The 17,585-nt window shown below is 47.4% G+C and overlaps 1 protein-coding gene across 1 annotated transcript in view; it reads left to right on the top strand.

Annotated features, from left to right (window-relative positions):
• SKI (SKI proto-oncogene) overlaps positions 1 to 17,441 on the top strand; it is a 150,913-nt gene extending 133,472 nt beyond the window's left edge. Inside the window, 6 exon segments of the mRNA XM_070759117.1 lie at positions 7,759 to 7,881; positions 8,247 to 8,362; positions 10,127 to 10,419; positions 11,160 to 11,470; positions 12,794 to 13,024; positions 14,244 to 17,441. Coding sequence (XP_070615218.1) covers positions 7,759 to 7,881; positions 8,247 to 8,362; positions 10,127 to 10,419; positions 11,160 to 11,470; positions 12,794 to 13,024; positions 14,244 to 14,435 — 1,266 coding nt within the window. The 3' untranslated portion in view covers positions 14,436 to 17,441.
• Positions 17,442 to 17,585: the final 144 nt, after the last annotated feature.

Genomic DNA, 17,585 nt, shown 5'->3' with positions numbered 1-17,585 from the left:
CTCTGATTCTCCTGGGTCTTTTCCGAGCCCCTTCAAGACAGGTCTCTGGGGGGGCTGCACTGTTCCAAACAGTAACCCCCCCCCCAACTCACTCACATGCTCCGCAACCTCCTCGATTCGAAAGAGTTCCCACACGACGCTTTGCCAAAGATAATTGCCAGAGGAAAGGGGGACGACATTTTCCTGGCTGGGGCCTTCTGCTTCCGAGTAGCTGCGCTCCCTTGGCTGCCCGCCCGTCCTTGTGGAGGGGGGGGCAGCAAAGCCCAAGCGGTGTGTGTGTGTGTGTGAGTGAGAGAGACCCATTTGCCGTCCAGGATCGCCTCTTGCAGAGGGTGCTGGGAACCGAGGTTGCGTTGCAGCGGACAATGGATTGTGAGAAGCTAGTCTGGGTAAAAAACAAACAAACCTGGACTGCGGGCTGATGTGCTTCTCCCACTGTCAATCAATGGTGTGTGTTTGTGTGTGTGTTTGTGTTAGATGATGATAGCCAATACTTGAGGAATGGGAGGGAGGGAGGTGGTCCAAATTCTTGCAGTCTTTGGGTTTTTTCACACTGAAAACAACTGCACTCGCTGTGGTTAGAGGCATTCTCATCTGGACCGACTCTGTGGGTTTTCTCAGCTGTCTTCAGTTTATTACATTTATTATAAATCCCCCCCCTCCATTTTCTCCCAGCGAACGAGAGCCATTTCGCCTTTTAGATTCGGTTTCCTAGTGATGCAAGGTTTCCGCTTGCCTTTAAAAAAAAAATCTCTTCTTTAAAATAGACAAAAGCTCTTTTCACAGAAGCCGAGACAAGAAAATAGCTTGTTTGCATGTTGAGAATTTTTTATTTTTTCCCCCCAAGGAGCGGGCCGACCTGAAATTATTCTCTGGGAAAGCAGCACCTTTGAAGGGAAAAGGAAGGGAATTCGTTTCAAAAGAACAGATCCGTGAAGTTAAAACAGCGTGGGAAATCATTTTAAAAATATCGTGCCTAGATATTCCTCTGTTGGGAGCTTTTGCGGTCCACCCTCGGCTGAAAAACCAGCCAAAATGTTGCAGTGAGGCAGGGAACAAAAAAACCCAAAACCACAACCCCCCAAAAAACTAGAAGTTTCCTCCAGGTTCGGAATTTGGAGCCGCAGCTGTGATTTTTTTTTTTTTAATTTCCAAGCGAAGCAGATGAAATTTTTTTTTTTTTGCCTTGCTGTGCAGACTTCACAGAAGAAAACATATTTCCAGAGGAAATGCGATTAGAACGTCTGAGAGGAAGGGGAGAGTTTCAAAGCCGCTGGGTAAATATAGCAAACCGAAAGCTTTTGCAATGCAACCCACTGTTCCTACCCTGCCTGCCCTTTCCGTCGCAACTCATCAATAAAGCTAAGATACCAGCTCAGAGTCGTTTCTGAAGACACACACACACACACACAGTCCCCACCCTGGCAATATTGATAATTTCAGGCAGCATATGTTCCTGAGACAGTCCTGCCAAGGATTGCTTATTGGAAGGCGGCTCAAAAGTGCTGCCGAGGCCTCCTGTTTGATCCTTGGTCCTGCCAAGGCCAACATTGGACCTGACAATGGTGTAGGACAGTGATGGCGAACCTATGGCACGGCTGCCACAGGTGGCACGCGGAGCCATATCTACTGGCACATAAGCCGTTGCCCTAGCTCAGCTTCAACGTCCATGTGTGGTGGCCAGTTGAATTTGGGCTCACACAGATGCTCTGGGAGGCCGTTTTTAGCTTCCGGAGAGCCTCCAGAGGGATGGGAGAGGACACTTTTAGCTTCCCCTGGCTTCAGGGAAGCCTTTGAAGCCTGGGGAGGGCCAAACACGAGCCTACTGGGCCCACCAGAATTTGGGAAGCAGGCCGTTTCCAGCCACCAGAGGTCCTCCAGGAGGGACAGCTTTTTTCGCCCTCCCCAGGCATTGAATTATAAGTGTGGGCACTTGCACATGTGCGTGCTATTTTGACACCCAACGGGGGGGGGGGAGTTTGCCATCACTGGTGTAGGAGTTGTGTTCCAGTTTTGAACATGTGCCTAACGGATCTAAAGGGAAGCCTCGCTCAAGGTCAATCTCTTTGGCTCAACCTTAGCCTGTTCTACTCCAGCTACGGACCAGAGAAAACGGAGCACATGCGCAGTTTGTTCAAATCAATATTGAATTGAATAACCACTACTAATACTGTCTTAGTTAGTCACCACATCGACCTTGTCTCCGAAAGGGATCCGCTACCAGCTGCAGAGCCCAACCTCATAGTCCTTCGCGAGCAAGTCCTACTTTGGCTTACCCATCAAATAGGCTGTGCCAGTTGTGTGGGCTACACAACTGTCAAGGGATTTGTGGGGTGGGACATGGCGTGTGTGCGTGTGTAAGAGAGAGAGATGGTAAGCCTTTCGGCAAATGGCCCGACCAACATTTGGGAATGTCAATTTCTTCAGATAAATGATATACGACTGGTCAAAACATTTGCTTTTCTGGCTGTCTCCCATGGCTCAGTGGTGACTTTTTGCAGCCACTCTGTGGAACTCAGATTTCCATGATTGCAGAGAACAAAAATTGCTCTTCTCCTCTCCAAGACCTTTGAATCCAGGCAAAAATGCTTCGCAAAAATTCATTTCACTGCCCAGTTTAAGCAAATACAGTGATACCTCTACTTACGAGCTTAATTCGTTCCTTGACCAGGTTCTTAAGTAGAAAAGTTTGTAAGAAGAAACAATTTTCCCCATAGAAATCAATGTAAAAGCAAATAATGCGTGCGATTGGGGAAACCACAGGGAGGATGGAGGCCCTTTTCCTCCCAGGAGATTCCTAGAGAGGCCCCACGGAGGCTTCTCCCTGACTTTTCCAGTTACAGTTTCAGAGACTTTGGTTTGTAAGTAGAAAATGGTTCTTGAGAAGAGGCAAAAAAATCTTGAACACCTGGTTCTTCTCTAGAAAAGTTCGTAAGTAGAGGCATTTGTAGGTAGAGGTACCACTCTACATATAATTAGAGGGGTTGGACTAGAAGATCTCTGAGGTCCTATCTAACTCTGCTATCCTGTCTTGAAGAAACATGACAACGGCTGGGTGGTGTGTTCCCTACTCCAATTTTCCCAAACCAATGAATGGTGGAAGCCAGACACGGCACATAAAATGATAGTAGGGGCTTGGTGTAGATTATGGGAGAAGAGGGCTGTTAATTTCTGCTTTTCAGAATCGGAGGGAAAACTTCAGGGTGGGAAGGCGCTGAGGGTTTTTGCAAATGTGCTTGTGTGTTTTGCTTCACTCCAGCCTCTCGGTTGCTACGGAAAAGTTGAGCCAATAAAGTCTCGTGCGTTGGTGGCCGATGCACCTGCTTGGTTTGTCAGATGCTTTCAAAGGCACAAGTGTGAGCAGTTAGATTTCTCTTTCCTCCCCCTCCGTGCTGTCTCTTTCTCTCTCTCTCTCGCACGCGTCCCTTTCGCCAGCTCGCCAAAGTCAAATTTTGCACTGGGAAGTCCACACCCTCCGCCAGACATCAAGGGCAGGAATTTTGGGTTTTGTGTTGCGTGTTTGCAAAGTAATTGTTCGTTGCTTTCGTGGACTTGGGAAACGCTCAAAAGTTCAGGTGCGTTTCGGGAGTCTCTCAAGTTGGAAAAAAATTAATTTGAGGTTGGTTTAGGCAAGTGGGGGGAAAGATGTGGAGAGGGACAGAGGTAAGGGGTAGGTGCCCCCCCCCACTCGCCGGTAGTCTCCACGGCCCTATTCCCCGAGTCCCACGGGATTGGGAAAGATATAAGCCTATTTTTTTATTCGATTTTTAAATTAAATGAAATGCAAATGCACCAACATTGCTCAAAATTAAGCAGGTGCACAGTCCTTTAGCTAATACCCATGTTTACTTACATGAGGAAGAACCTACCTGACCACTGGGACAGGGTTTGTTGTGTATGTGTGTGTGATTTTTAAGAAATGCGAATTGAAGTGTGCAGAGAAGGGGGGGGGGAGAAACGAGAGAGATTTCCTGCAGAAACCAAGAGAACAGACTACACAGCCCTCAGGAGAGAAATTTGCAAAGGGGGACGATGGGAGTTGGGGAAAGGAAACGCCCCGGCCTACAAATACCAGAGACTGTAGTCCTTCCAAGGGGGAGAGGGATGGGCTTTGGTAGTGAAAAAGCTTTCAGCGGGTGGGGAGGGGGGAGGAGATGGCTGGCAAGAGGCCATCTGGCAGCCGAGTCCTCCCCAGCGGGGAAAGGTCTCCCGGGCCTCGACATTTTTGCTGATGTATTTCGAGCTCCTGCCAACTGTGCTATCACCTTGCCTGCCAATCTTATGATTAGGCCTTGGCCTGGAGATGACGGAGGGGGGCCCTTCCAAAGCGGAGGGAGGGGGTCAGAAGAAGCCTCTCTTGGCCTCCGACCACGTTCGGCTTTGCCACGGCCATGTAGGCGTGTCTGAGGTGAAGCTGCGTCAGGCGAGGGGCACGACACGAGTCCCATTAAGAGCCGCGAGCGGGGAGTGACCTTCAACGGGAAGAGGCGCTGCATTCTGACGGAACCTCCGTTGGGAACCCAGAACGGGAATAAGATGCGCATCAATTCCGTTTTGTGGTTAAAATCCGTTTTGTGGTTCAGCGGGGGGCCCTCCTTTTCTTTTGAGCCCCAACATGTCTTCTGTAACCCTTTGGGGGGGGTGTCCAAGATGGCTTCACCAGCAGCTTGGCAGCATATTTGGAACCCACCAAGTGGTTTGAGCATGAAACATCTGTGGGATGGGAAGTGGCAACGTCATTCTGGGAGGTGCGCGATGAGGACTGGTTAGCAGCACTATTGGCCTTGCGTCGTTTTTTTGGGGAAACCCACCTTGCCGACTTGTTTCGTGTATGTGGCCAATTGTCCACTCTCTCTGATGGGGGGGGGGGGAGATATGGTTTCTCCAAACGTCTTTTCTGAGTGTCTGAAAAAAGCAGCGAGTGACTAGTTGATGGGTAGCCTGACTTTTCCACAAATTCAACTTTGTGACCATTGTGTGTGTGTGTCACAAAGCCAAAAGGAACCAAGAGATGATTCGTTGTTACCTACAAAGCCTAGTTGGTTTGTTGGCATTCAGGGGATGTTGTGGGGGGGCAATTTATCGGTTTTGTGACCGCTAACCGTCACTCTTTTCTAAACCGTTTTTGTCACACGGCGACAAAATATGCCTTACGGACGAGACGGGTGGCAGTGAAGTTGCAATAAGCAAATAACAAATAAAGAGCCAAACCCACCCGTCCCAGAAAGGAGCTCTTTTAGCCATGAGATTTACCACCTGCCCTCCCCCCCAAAAGCCCCCACCCCTCCCATCTGCAAAAAAAAAATTCCTTCCTGTAGAGCAGAAACGGAGGGGGAAAAGAGGAGGGGAGGCATCAAGACGGCCTCCCCTCCCAAAGGGGACGGGAGGGAAAGAACAGGCCCCTGTTCTGAGCTTCGCCACCTGCTTCTCCGCCCCCCCCTCCTCACCCCCCCTTTCAGCCATCCCCACAGACCGGGCTGGGACCGCCAGCATTTGCCAAATATCATTCAGATGCTGTCACCGTTTCCTTTTTCCTATGTAGCAGCAGCAGTGTGCGCAAGAGAGAAATGCCCCCGTCACCCCTGGTGTGTGCATGAGACAAACCAAGGCAAAGACAAACCACGATTGTGGGTTTAAAGAAGGCCTGGAACCTAGACTCGGCCAAGCAGGCCAGGGAAGTGTGCCAGGCGAACGTTGTCTCTTTTGAGTGTGCAGGGCAAGTTTGGGAGACGAAGGTGCGGAGAATTACAAAAAGAGACGACGTTCGCCTGGCACGCTTCCCTGTCCTGCTCGATGCTCAGAACCCCAGTTGCTTCTTCCGGCCATCCGATCTGGCTCCGAAATCCAGAAAAGCCAGCAGGTGGTCTTGATAGGAAAGCCGAGAGGGGTTTGGGTAGGAGGGATCCCTGGAGGGTCATGCCTTGTTGAAGCAGACTGCTCTGGGAGAGACCCCCCCCTCCCAAAGCAAGTGGTGGGTGGTAGGGGAGAAAGATCCTCAGGATACCACATCCCTGGAAAAGTCCCTGGACGTGGTGATGGGCTACAGAGCTCCCAGTGATCTATTGGCCCAGCGAGCATAGCGCCTGGTGGAAGAGGCGAAGTAGAATCTCTCTCTCTCCCGCTCTTTCTCTCTCTCTTTCGGCAAGCGGCCAGCAGAATCTGCTGCAGCTGCGGCATTGTGAAGTCATCGCCTTAACAACCGCTGCAAACAGAATAACAAAGTCTGGGCTGTTCGCATCGCTGGGGACGGGGTTGGGGGGAGAGAAAGGCGCGTTCCGATTCCAGAACTGTCCGTCTTTCGAGGCTCACCTTCTCCTCTTCCAAATGAGCCAGGCTGCGCAGTTTGCAAATTCCTTTGGCTGGGCTGTTTCCCACCCCCCTCTGTCTCTCTCCCTCCCTTAAATCTCATCCTTTAAGAAAAAGCATCTTTTGGGGGGGGGGGATTTTTTACTTCTATAAAAATGATGGTTTTATTATTCATGCACCTTTGAGAAGTGTTCAGTTTTGGGAAAGTCAGGTTAAGGGCACCCGATACCTCTCCCAATTGGACACAGCGGCACCATCAATTTAATTTCCCAAACCTGAAGGAACCTAATCCCCCTAGTCCTGTTGAAATATCATTAAATAGATCCTCTCGGTCTGGACCGGTTGTGCCAGGGGATTTGACAGCGGCTTCACTTTGTCGGTGAGCTGAGCTGCTTTGCCGCTGTTCTATCTGCAATAGATGGAGTTAATATTGAGGAACGTGTTCAAAACACATTCTTTGCAAGGTTAGGTGTTTGCAGCCTAGGTGGGCTTGAACTGACTGGATGTGCTTCTTGTGCTCAAAGGGGGATGTTTTTTTTTTAAATGCCAGGGGCAGAGGAATATATATATATATGTGTATGTATGTATGTATGTATGTATGTATGTATGTATGTATGTATGTATGTATGTATGTATTATACTGTATATACAGTATATATACAGTATATGCCAAATTTTTTAGTTCCACCTCTTTGGAAACAATGATGGTTCTCCTTCGACATCCTGCAGAGACTAACGAAGTCTGCCATTTTGGGATGCTCACTTTTTGAGTTTTAACCTCAGACCTAATTTTCTTTTTCTCGTTCCCGTTTTCTGGTGAAGGAGGAGAGTGTTATGAATCAGAAGGGGACAAGCATTGAATGGGTCCAAAGACAGGCTACAAAAATGGTGGAAGGTCTTAAGCATAAAACGTATCAGGAAAGACTTCATGAACTCCATCCGTATAGTCTGCAGGACAGAAGGGAAAGGGGGGGGACATGATTGAAACCTTTAAATATGTTAAAGGGTTCAATAAGGTTCAGGAGGGAAGTGTTTTTAATAGGAAAGTGAACAACAGAACAAGGGGGCACAATCTGAGGTTAGTTGGGGGAAAGAGCAGAAGCAACATGAGAAAATATTATTTTACTGAAAGAGTAGTAGATGCTTGGAACAAACTTCCAGCTGACGTGGTTGGTAAATCCACAGTCACTGAATTGAAACATGCCTGGGATAAACCTATATCCATCCTAAGATAAAATGCAGGAAACAGGATAAGGGCAAACTAGATGGACCAGGAGGTCTTTTTCTGCCATCAATCTTCTGTGTTTCTATCTAAGCAGCTTTCATGAAGCTGCAGACTCTGGATGTAATATCAGCCTGCCTTTGATGGACGTTCATTCTTTTTGGGTTGTTTTTTTTTAAAAATGCAGTGGAAAATAACCAATTCCCCCCCCCCTTTTTCCCCCCTTTCAGGTCCCGTCCGATCCTCCTGTCCCCAAGAAACCCAAAACAGATGATGCCCTGCAGTCTCCCTTACTTGGGGATAAAGACAAGCAGTCCAGCTGGCTACGATCCTTGTCAAATTCATCCAGCAAGGTGAGTTTTGGCCAAAGCGGTCAGGTTTTGAAGGCTGAAATCCCCCCCCCCCCCCAGCCTCAAATGCATCCTTGTCTCACTGCATTGGGCAGATAGAGGCCCTCACCTGGATCTGAGAATCTGGCTAGTTTCGCGTGGGCTTCATACATTGGAGGGTGATGTTGGTCCAGCAGGTTCTTCTGTCCAGTACGCAACACTCACACAAAACTTTTGTAGCATTTAAACAAACGATTCAGAAGGCTGGATCTAGAAAACTCGATCCCTTTCCGGTCTCCCTCCATCCATTCACTATATCTTTGTTTTATCCATTTGTGTCTTACTGTTTCTCTCTCTCTCTCTCTCTCTCTTTTTATTTTGAAAATCAGAATATTGGGTGTCTCCATCCGCGGCAGCGTCTTTCGGCATTCCGGCCCTGGTCCCCCGCCGTTTCAGCTGGCGAGAAGGACATCTCTAACCACATCCCTACCTTGATCAGAGACAGGTAAAGAGAAGCGTAGTTCCTTCCCCCCTGGTCGAAATTTGAAGGACATTAAACTTAGTAGGCCGCCAGGTGCGTTGGCTGAACGCAAGGGCTCTTAAAAGTATCCCACAGGGGTGCAACAGGGCCACAAGACCTTAATATCTGGACACAAATAAGGCACTAACAGATAGAACCGGGGTAGGAAAGGGTGGTTATTATCACGCAGTTGAGTTGGAGAAGCCAATGGCTCAGATGAATAAATTGGGTACGGTCAAGTACTCAGTACCGGTAGAAAAATTTTGGTCAGGTATGCAGAACCAGTATAAAATTTTTGAATTTTTTTCCCTTTCCCCCCCTTCTGGGCTCTGGGTATGTTTTTCCAATCACAGTAAATGAGGTTGAATGTGTGTAATTTTAGAAGAGCTGTGCGTGTGTGTTTATATAGTAGATAATGTTTATACAGTTTATATAGTAGACAATGTATATTTTTGTGTGCCTGTGTGTAAGATGTATGCACACCCATGACATATATACATAGAATTAAAGAGTATATTTTGGATGTTCAGTAATAGTAAATAGAGAGGGAAATTGTATCTGTTTGTGTGAAGCTAATCACACGGTCACATGATCACCGAGCCACTCCCACCTGGTCACATGGCCGGCAAGCCACGCCCATAATGTGGTAGTAAAAATTTTTGCAGCCCTTTACTGGTCTATGGTCACTTAAAGCTCTGCCATAGCTTTCTATTTAATTGAACAACGGATTAATAGCTTCTTGATTTGTGTGTGCCTGCTAGAGGACATGAGATAGTTCTTGACTTACAACAGTTTTAGTGACCACCAAATTTAGTGACCACTGGGAGTTACCAAAACCCCGAAAGGAAAGTGACTTGTGACCAGTTTTCTCTTAAAAACATTGCAATGTACAAATAGTCACGTGATTGATTGGCAGCGGAGTCATAATTATGACAGTTGCTGAGGGGTGTGTGTTTGTGTGTGTTATGTATACACTTTTGTGTCCTTCTAATAAGCTCAAATGGGGAAGCTAGGTTCATGTTACTGCAGTGACTGTAGGCAGAAAGGTGGTAGAATGGGGCAAGATTCACTTAATGACAATCTCACAGAGATTTTGGGCTCAATTGTGGACGCAAGTCCCAAACTCCCTGTGTGTTTCCCAACTTTGCCAAAAATATATATACAGCGGTACCTCTACTTAGGAACTTAATTCGTTCCGTGACCAGGTTCTTAAGTAGAAGAAGCAATTTTTCCCATAGGAATCAATGTAAAAGCGAATAATGTGTGCGATTGGGGAAACTACAGGGAGAGTGGAGGCCCTGTTTCCTCCCAGGAGATTCCTAGAGAGGCCCCATGGAGGCTTCTCCCTGCCTTTTCCGGTTACAGTTTCAGAGGCTCGGGTTTGTAAGTGGAAAATGGTTTTTGAGAAGAGGCAAAAAAATCTTGAACACCCGGTTCTTCTCTAGAAAAGTTCATAAGTAGAGGCGTCCATAGGTAGAGGTACCACTCTATATCTAAATTGCTCTTTGCCTCTTTAAAATTTTGAAGCAGCAAAATAAGTTTGCCCAGTGAAGGAAGTGAACTTTTCAACGCTGGCAATTAAGCCTTTCGATGATTCATTGCGTTAATGAGAGATGGCATGGAAATCTTCCCAAGCAGTGATCTCCTCCACCTTTTTTTTCTCTCCAAGAAAAAAATGGGCGTGAGTCACCCCCAAAATAGCTTTGTGGGGGCTGCGACATAACCTGGCCTTCTTTTCTTCTCGTGCAGTTTCTACTCGTATAAAAGTTTTGAGAACTCCGTCGCACCCAACGTGGCGCTGGCCCCCCCTCCTCAGCCAAAGATCGTCAGCAACCCACTGTGCCCCCCGGCTGCCTTGCGGAATGCCGAGCCCCTCAGCAGCCCTCCCCAGCTTCGGAAAAGGAAACACGTCGCCGAACACACAGCCGTGCCCGAACCGACACCCACCATCGCTACCGTGCCCGCTGTTGCTGCTCCCACCCCTGCCACAGAAGAAGAGAAGGAATCCGAGGCCGAGATAGAAGTGGAAACGCGAGAAGAATGTAAGTGGGACTTTTTTACTTGGCCTCTTCGGTTCAGAAAAAAATGGATTTGGTGTTCAAAATAATCGCCAAGCGTTGGGAAAATCAGGAGTTCCCGGCAGTTCAAACATGTGTAAAAAATGAGCGGAAGCTCTCGACAAGAATCTGAACTACTAACAGTCAAGGGAAATTAGCGGGAGATAAAAATAAGAAGGAATTCAAGGTGGGCTGGGATTAGATCTCCTGTAGGTGCGAAAGAGATTTGCGACTAATAATGTGTTTGACTCCTCTCTCCCTGGTCTTACTCAGTGGTATTTAACCTGGGGGTCGGGACCACTTTGGGGGTTGAACATGGGAAAAAACAAATTTCCCATGGTGTTAGGAACTAAAGCTTCTACTCTGGCGCCTTGGAACCCATTTTTACAATCCGACCAATCAGGTGTTTACAGTGGGAGCGTCCCTCTGTGACCTTCCTGCCAATCAGCTTCAAACTCTGTTGGGAGAATTGGCACTAGACTTACGGTTGGGTGCCACCACAACATGAAGAACTGTATTAAGGGGTTGCGGCACTAGAAAGATTGAGAACCACTGTCTTAGCTGGTCTTAGCTTCACACAGTCAAAATATGCCCTGTTCCAGGGATAGAAGTGCGGGCCATGCTTCCCATGCGTTTCTTTGCATGCACATAAGCTTTATGGTTATAGTGCATGACAGGGTTTGACTTATGCACTCCGCACGTTGCTTCTCTCCTTGTCTCTGCAGTCACGTCCTCCCTGTCCTCACTCTCCTCCCCATCCTTCACCTCTTCGAGTTCTGCCAAGGATATGAACTCCCCCAGCCTGCAAGTCCAGCCCGCCGCCGGCAATGCCGTCTTTGAAGGGTCAAGTCACGCTGAACCTCAGAACGGGCCCAACGGGCTGGAAGCCGAGCTGGAGCATCTGAGGCAGGCCTTGGATGGCGGTCTGGACACAAAAGAAGCCAAAGAGAAATTCCTCCATGAGGTGGTGAAGATGAGGGTGAAGCAGGAGGAGAAGCTCAACGCCGCCTTGCAGGCCAAGCGCAGTCTCCACCAGGTAATGGGGGAGCCGCCACGGAGCCGATGGCACAGAGGGGGGCCACTAGATTTGAGACGAGTCTCTGGCTGGTGTTCTGTCGAGCTCTCTGGTAGACTCCTCCCGAAAATTCACAGATACAAATTTCAGACACACACACACGTTTGAAAATTCAAAACAATGTTCTTTATACCGAAAATTCAAATAAACCAAGCCCTCTTTTGGTATAGCAAAGAGCACTCGTCTCCAAACTAACTGGTAATTTGTACAAGTCCCTTATCAGTTCTGTGATACTTAGCTTGTAGCTGTGAGGCAATTCACAGTCCTTCTTCTTTCACAAAGTGAAACACACTTTGCTCTGGTTTGGTTTCAAAGCGGGGAAAAATCAACACACAAAGGTCGAAGTCAGCAAGGCAGGCACGAAACACAACGATCAGATAATCCTCCACAATGGCCAAACCCACAGGCTGCTATTTATAGCAGCCTCACTAATTACTACAGCCCCACCCAACCACAGGTGGCCTCATTTTCTTTGATAATAATCTCTCAGTTGTTGTTGCCTATGCATCGCTCTCCTCATGCGTGGCTGTATCATTAACTCTTGTTCCGAATCCAAGGAGGAGCTAGATAATTGATCTCCTTCTGAGCTGTCTGCCACACTCTCCTCCTCCCTGTCACTCATGTCTTCTTGGTCAGAGGAGCCTTCATCATCAGATTCCACTGGGAGCAAAACAGGCCTGCGGCATGTGGATGTCTTCCCCACACCCACAGTTCTTGAGGCAGCAGCTGGGCCAGAGCTAACCACAACAGCTGGGCACTCCAATTTAGCTCTTCTATGCTTCTAACGGCCCATCTGACCGCTGAGCTGGTGGTGGCGCAGCAGGTAGAGTGCTGTACTGCAGGCCACTAAAGCTGACTGTAGATCTGTAGGTCGCGGTTCAAATCTCATTACTGGCTCAAGGTTGACTCAGCCTTCCATCCTTCCGAGGTGGGTCAAATGAGGACCCAGATTGTGGGGACAATAGGCTGGCTCTGTTAAAAAGTGCTATTGCTAACATGTTGTAAATCGCCCTGAGTCTAAGGAGAAGGGCGGCATAAAAATCGAATAAATAAATAAATAAAATCTGGCTCTTTGAAACTCAGATTGGGTGGTGGTGCGTTTTACACGTAGTCATTGATTTACTCAGTTCATTTAGTGACTGCCTGAAGTTACGGCGGTACTGAAAAAAGTGTCTTATGACCCTTGTTCTCACTAAACCTCTCCATGTTCACATGATTTACATTTGGATGCTTGACAAGCGGGTGCATATTTGTGATGGCTGTTAATCCGCCTTGTTGTCCCAGGAGCTGGAGTTCCTCCGCGTGGCCAAGAAGGAGAAGTTGAGGGAGGCGACCGAAGCCAAGCGCAACCTGCGGAAGGAGATCGAACGCCTCCGGGTGGAGAACGAGAAGAAAATGAAAGAGGCCAACGAGTCTCGGATACGGCTCAAGCGGGAACTCGAACAGGCCCGTCAGGTCCGGGTATGCGACAAGGGCTGCGAGGCCGGCCGCCTACGAGCCAAATACTCAGCTCAGGTGAGTGTGGATGCAACAGTGCTCTCTTCCCATCCCGGAAGCCCTCCTCCCTAAAAAATTTAAAATGAAGGAAGCCTCCGAGGTTAGCGGCCCTGCTTTGCAGACTTTTCGACGGAAATCTTTCACAAGAAGGCTCAAGTTCTGAGGTTGAGTCAGACTTGTGAACTGACCTTGCGGGAGAATGTCACCACTAGGATGTCTTTCCCAGCCTCACCTGGTTAACCGAAAAGGCTGCTGGCGAAAATCTCTCTTTGAGAGGCCTCTGTAACGGTCTGCGGGAATGGCCTTGGGAGACGGAGCCAAGGGAGCGGGTAGATAAAGAGACAGCAGAGCCCACAGATGTATAATGGATGGAAATTATTTGGTTCTTTGGGACTGTAAAAGGGAAGGAAAGAAAAAAAAACTCTGTTAAAGTTGTATCTTTACAACGAAGTGGAATTAGCATAGCTTGTCGTGTTTCCTGTCTGGCCTACCTGCTCAGGCTGATACCTGCTGGCTTCAGGAGAGCCGAGGCAGAAAGGGATGTGAAACATGGGTTTTCTGACCGTGACAACTCCACCGCCAAGTGTTAGATGGGAACTGGGTGCGCCAGGTGGTCGCCTGCTGCTTGCACAGCTGGGATGTGGCAGGCAGGAGCCTCAGGTTGCACTGTCTGGGTTTTCCCTGCTAAGCTGCCTCTTGAGGGCATTTGCAGGTGGCTCTGTCCATTTTCAATTTTCTCATGAGGCAGGAAGGGCTCTGTGTGTGAGTGGCACTAATAATGCACCAAGTCTTTCTGCTTTAACAGCCAATTGCTGTACTAACAGAGGGCTTAAATATGACGAGAGAGAGAGAGAGAGAGAGAGAGGAAGGGAGAGGGAGAGACGGAAGGAGCGGGAGAGAGATATAGGGAGAGAGAGAGAGAAAGGGAGAAGGAGAGGGAGAGAGAGAGGAAGAGAGCGAGAGAGCGAGAGAAGAAGGGAGAGAGGGAGACAAACGAAGGGAGAGGGAATGGGAAGGAGGGGGAGAGAGAGACACGAAAGGAGAGGGGGAGAGAAGGGAGATAGAGAGGGAGAGCCGGATTGCTAACTTAGCCAAACCCATAGCCTGCCTCCAGAAAAAGCAACCGAGAAGGACATGGGTCCAAAAAGCTAGGAGAGGGGGGGGGGGGCGCTCACCCACTGAGTGCCCCCCCCCAGTTTGGGGGATCCCGCTAACACTCTGCCTCTTGTCCCACCAGATCGAAGATCTGCAGGTGAAGCTCCAACATGCTGAAGCGGACAGAGAACAGCTGCGCGCTGACCTCTTGCACGAGCGTGAAGCACGCGAGAACTTGGAAAAAGCCGTCAAGGAACTGCAGGAGCAACTCTGGTCGAAGCATAACGACCTGCCCAACAGCACACACAACACCCCAAAAGACCCCGAGAACTGAGACACAACCAACCCCGGCCCCAAGACCGGTGGAAATCCTGCCTGTGGCCCGCGGGGCCGATCCGCGCATAGTAAGGACGACGGCGTGGAAGAGGCTTTCCCCCCCAATCCCTGCATGTGGCTATACCATGGATCTGGTCCCTATATCGGAGGGCAAACGATGTTACTCTCTTTATAACGAAAAGCACTGAATTCTGCCTCTTTTTTAAAAAAAAAAATTCGTATAGCACAACATTTTTCTGTGCCTATAACGTGGAAAAAAAGTGTTTATAAATCTACTCTTTTGAGTCTGCAGCAAAAAAAAAGAAGAAAAAAATTAAAAATGTATTTTTCTTTTCTACTGAAGGGGAGAAAAAAAATAAAAAACCTATCCGGTCAGCAGCATTTGTGGAAATAAGGGACAAGCTTCGAGGGCTGCTACAAATTATATTTACACATATATGTAAATATATACTGTATATGTATACGTACCCTCATACGTAAACACACAAACCCCAACAAGCCTTTTGGTTATAAGCTATTTCAAAAATGCAAACCGTTTTAGTCAAGACGACGTATTAAAATCATTGATGAGATGATTTTTTTTTCCTAAATAAAAAAATATATTATATATGAATGCTGGGGCCAGGAGTGGGATAACTTTTGATGCCTAACGTGTAAATTGGTACAGGTGTTGAAAAGTGTTTCAGGAAAGAAAATAGCCATGAACAATTTCAAATCAAGGGGTTTTTTTGTTTGTTTTTTAAAGGAGAATTTCCAATTTTGGGATTCACCCCCTCCACTTTCAGCCTTTTTTTGGGTTATGCCTAAGTTTTGATCGTTGAAAAAAAAAGAGAGAGAAAAGGTAGTAGACAGCGGAGGGTTGTTTGTACTGTTCAGGAACAGAGCTCGGTCCTAAATCAACCTGGCCTTATGAAATTCAGCATTTGTTCCTTGCAAAGACTCGCTTTGACTCCAAAGCACTTCTGAGTTTTTTAGCAAACCCATCACATCGGGGGGGGGGGGGGGGGGAAGAACAAAAGGAAGAAGTTTGAACCCGAAAAAGGAACCGCTGGATCCATTTCCCCCTCCCAGTTGAATGAGTGAAGGGCACGGGCGCCTGTGTTGTTACATATTTTTTGCGTTGGGGTTTTTTTTAGAAACACAAATCCACCTTCCGTTTTGCTCAGCGAATTCATTCCACTTTTTTTGGATCGACGACGCCTCTGAAATTTGCAGTGTTTTGACGGACTCCTCCTCCTCCTCCACCGGGGCCTACCGCCACAGCCCGCCGAGCGTTTGGGTGCCCTTTGAACGAAATGAGACTTTCGCCTTTGTATTAAAAAAAAAGAGAGAGAGACAAAAAGACTTTTGCTGCTGTGAATAAGCCGACTTTTGTTTATTCTTTCGGGATATTTTTTGTTTTTGTTGGTCATGGGATGGATTTTGTTTCTTTGTTTGTTTGTTTGTCATCTGACAAATGCTTTAATCTTGGGATATGAAGGTGCCGGCAAATCCCCGCGTCCCCAGAGCGTTCTCGGGGTAGGCCTGAGCAAGCCCCCATCTTAAGACACACACACACACAAAAAAACACACACATTTTTTAAAAAGGGAGTGGGGAGAAATTTGAAGTCCCCCACCACCACAACATCGTCACAAGGTTGGGAAACTACGATTGCATAAAGGACCAGCTGCAATTGTGCAATGCCTGGTCAGCCACCGGGGGCGCAAAGAACATGCGCCGTCCCAGGGGATACGGAGTCCACCTTGGCTGCCTTATTACAGAATTTGTCATGGGGTTGTGGTGGGTCCGGAGCTGCTAAGATCCACTTCACGATACTCGAAAGTTTGGTGGCTCTAATGGCGAGAGAGGAAGATGTGAGGCCTGCCGGCAGCCAGCCATTGATCATAGTTTGCTCTTAAGCCAGAATCCTTTCCGCCCTACATACCGGCTTGTTTTGCTAGTCTCAGTTCCGGGGAACGACGGATGTTTTTCAAGTACCAGCCTTTATTACCAGAGTGAAGGCGCTGCATTCACACGTCCCACAAAACCTAAAGCAAGAATCAGTTGTGCAAAAAGGGAGGAGTGTATTCTTGGCTTGTTCGATTTGCTTCCCCCCCTCTCCATGATGGTTTGATTGCAGTTATGGGCAGGACAGAGAAAACACACCAGGATGAAGCCAGAAAAGCCAAAACATAAAGTTTGCATTCCCCATTTGCACGTTGCATAAAAAGCCATATCTGCAGCTGAGAAGCTGACGACAAACAAACTGGGTTTCAAACTGAAGTTGATTGGCCTAAACCAAACTCCCCCCCCCTCCCACTGCTTGGATATTTTTAACGATGCCAAAACCAAATCAAAGCAACCACATTCTGACTTACCTAACACAAGTTCTCCTTCCCATTTCACTAAAACAGAGAAGGGAAACCTCGTTATTTCCCCTTCCCTCTGGGTTTTCCACGCTGCGGCAACCTGTCCTAAAATTAAAGTATTAATTTGCAGTACACTAAAGGAAAAAAATGTATTAATTTTTTTTTTAAAAAGCTGTTATTATCCATTCTAATAGCCATTGTACGGCATGAATGTTGAAAAAAAGGAGGATAGTACATTTACGGGAGAGGGTGGGAGACTAGTTAAGCAACAGTATAAATACAAAGGAAGATTTATTGGGGGGGGGGAAGGAATCAGGTTACTTAGGCAAAAAAAACCAACAATACAACACACAAACACATGAGAAAAGCACGAAAACCGCTCGGTGAACAAGCTTGCATGATAACAACTTTTGTCTAAGTTTGAGATCTCTTCTGCCCTTCTTCCTTTGCAACGAATGGGTTCAGCTCTAAAAGTGCAATGCAAAAAGAAAAAAAAGAAGAAAAAAAGGAATATTGATTGTGTTTATGCAGTTATTTTTTTAATGTGAGGTTTTTTTTTAAAAAAAAGAAATTTGCTTTGTATGTTTTTTTCCCCTGCAGTTATTAAAAAAGAACATATGCATGAAAATTAAAATTTTTACCATACCTATATTAATTAATGGGCATTATTAGTGTCTTATGTAAAAGTACATAAAGGTTTCCCTCACCCACCCACCCCACCTCCTCAAAAGATCCCCTCAGCTGTCTGAATTTTTCACTTTCACTCTTTGCTTTCTGTCTAACAGGTGGAAGATGCCCT

The sequence above is a fragment of the Erythrolamprus reginae genome, chromosome 8, assembly GCF_031021105.1.
Source record: "Erythrolamprus reginae isolate rEryReg1 chromosome 8, rEryReg1.hap1, whole genome shotgun sequence".
Classification (NCBI taxonomy): domain Eukaryota; kingdom Metazoa; phylum Chordata; class Lepidosauria; order Squamata; family Dipsadidae; genus Erythrolamprus; species Erythrolamprus reginae.
This window is presented reverse-complemented; position numbering and strand designations above follow the sequence as displayed.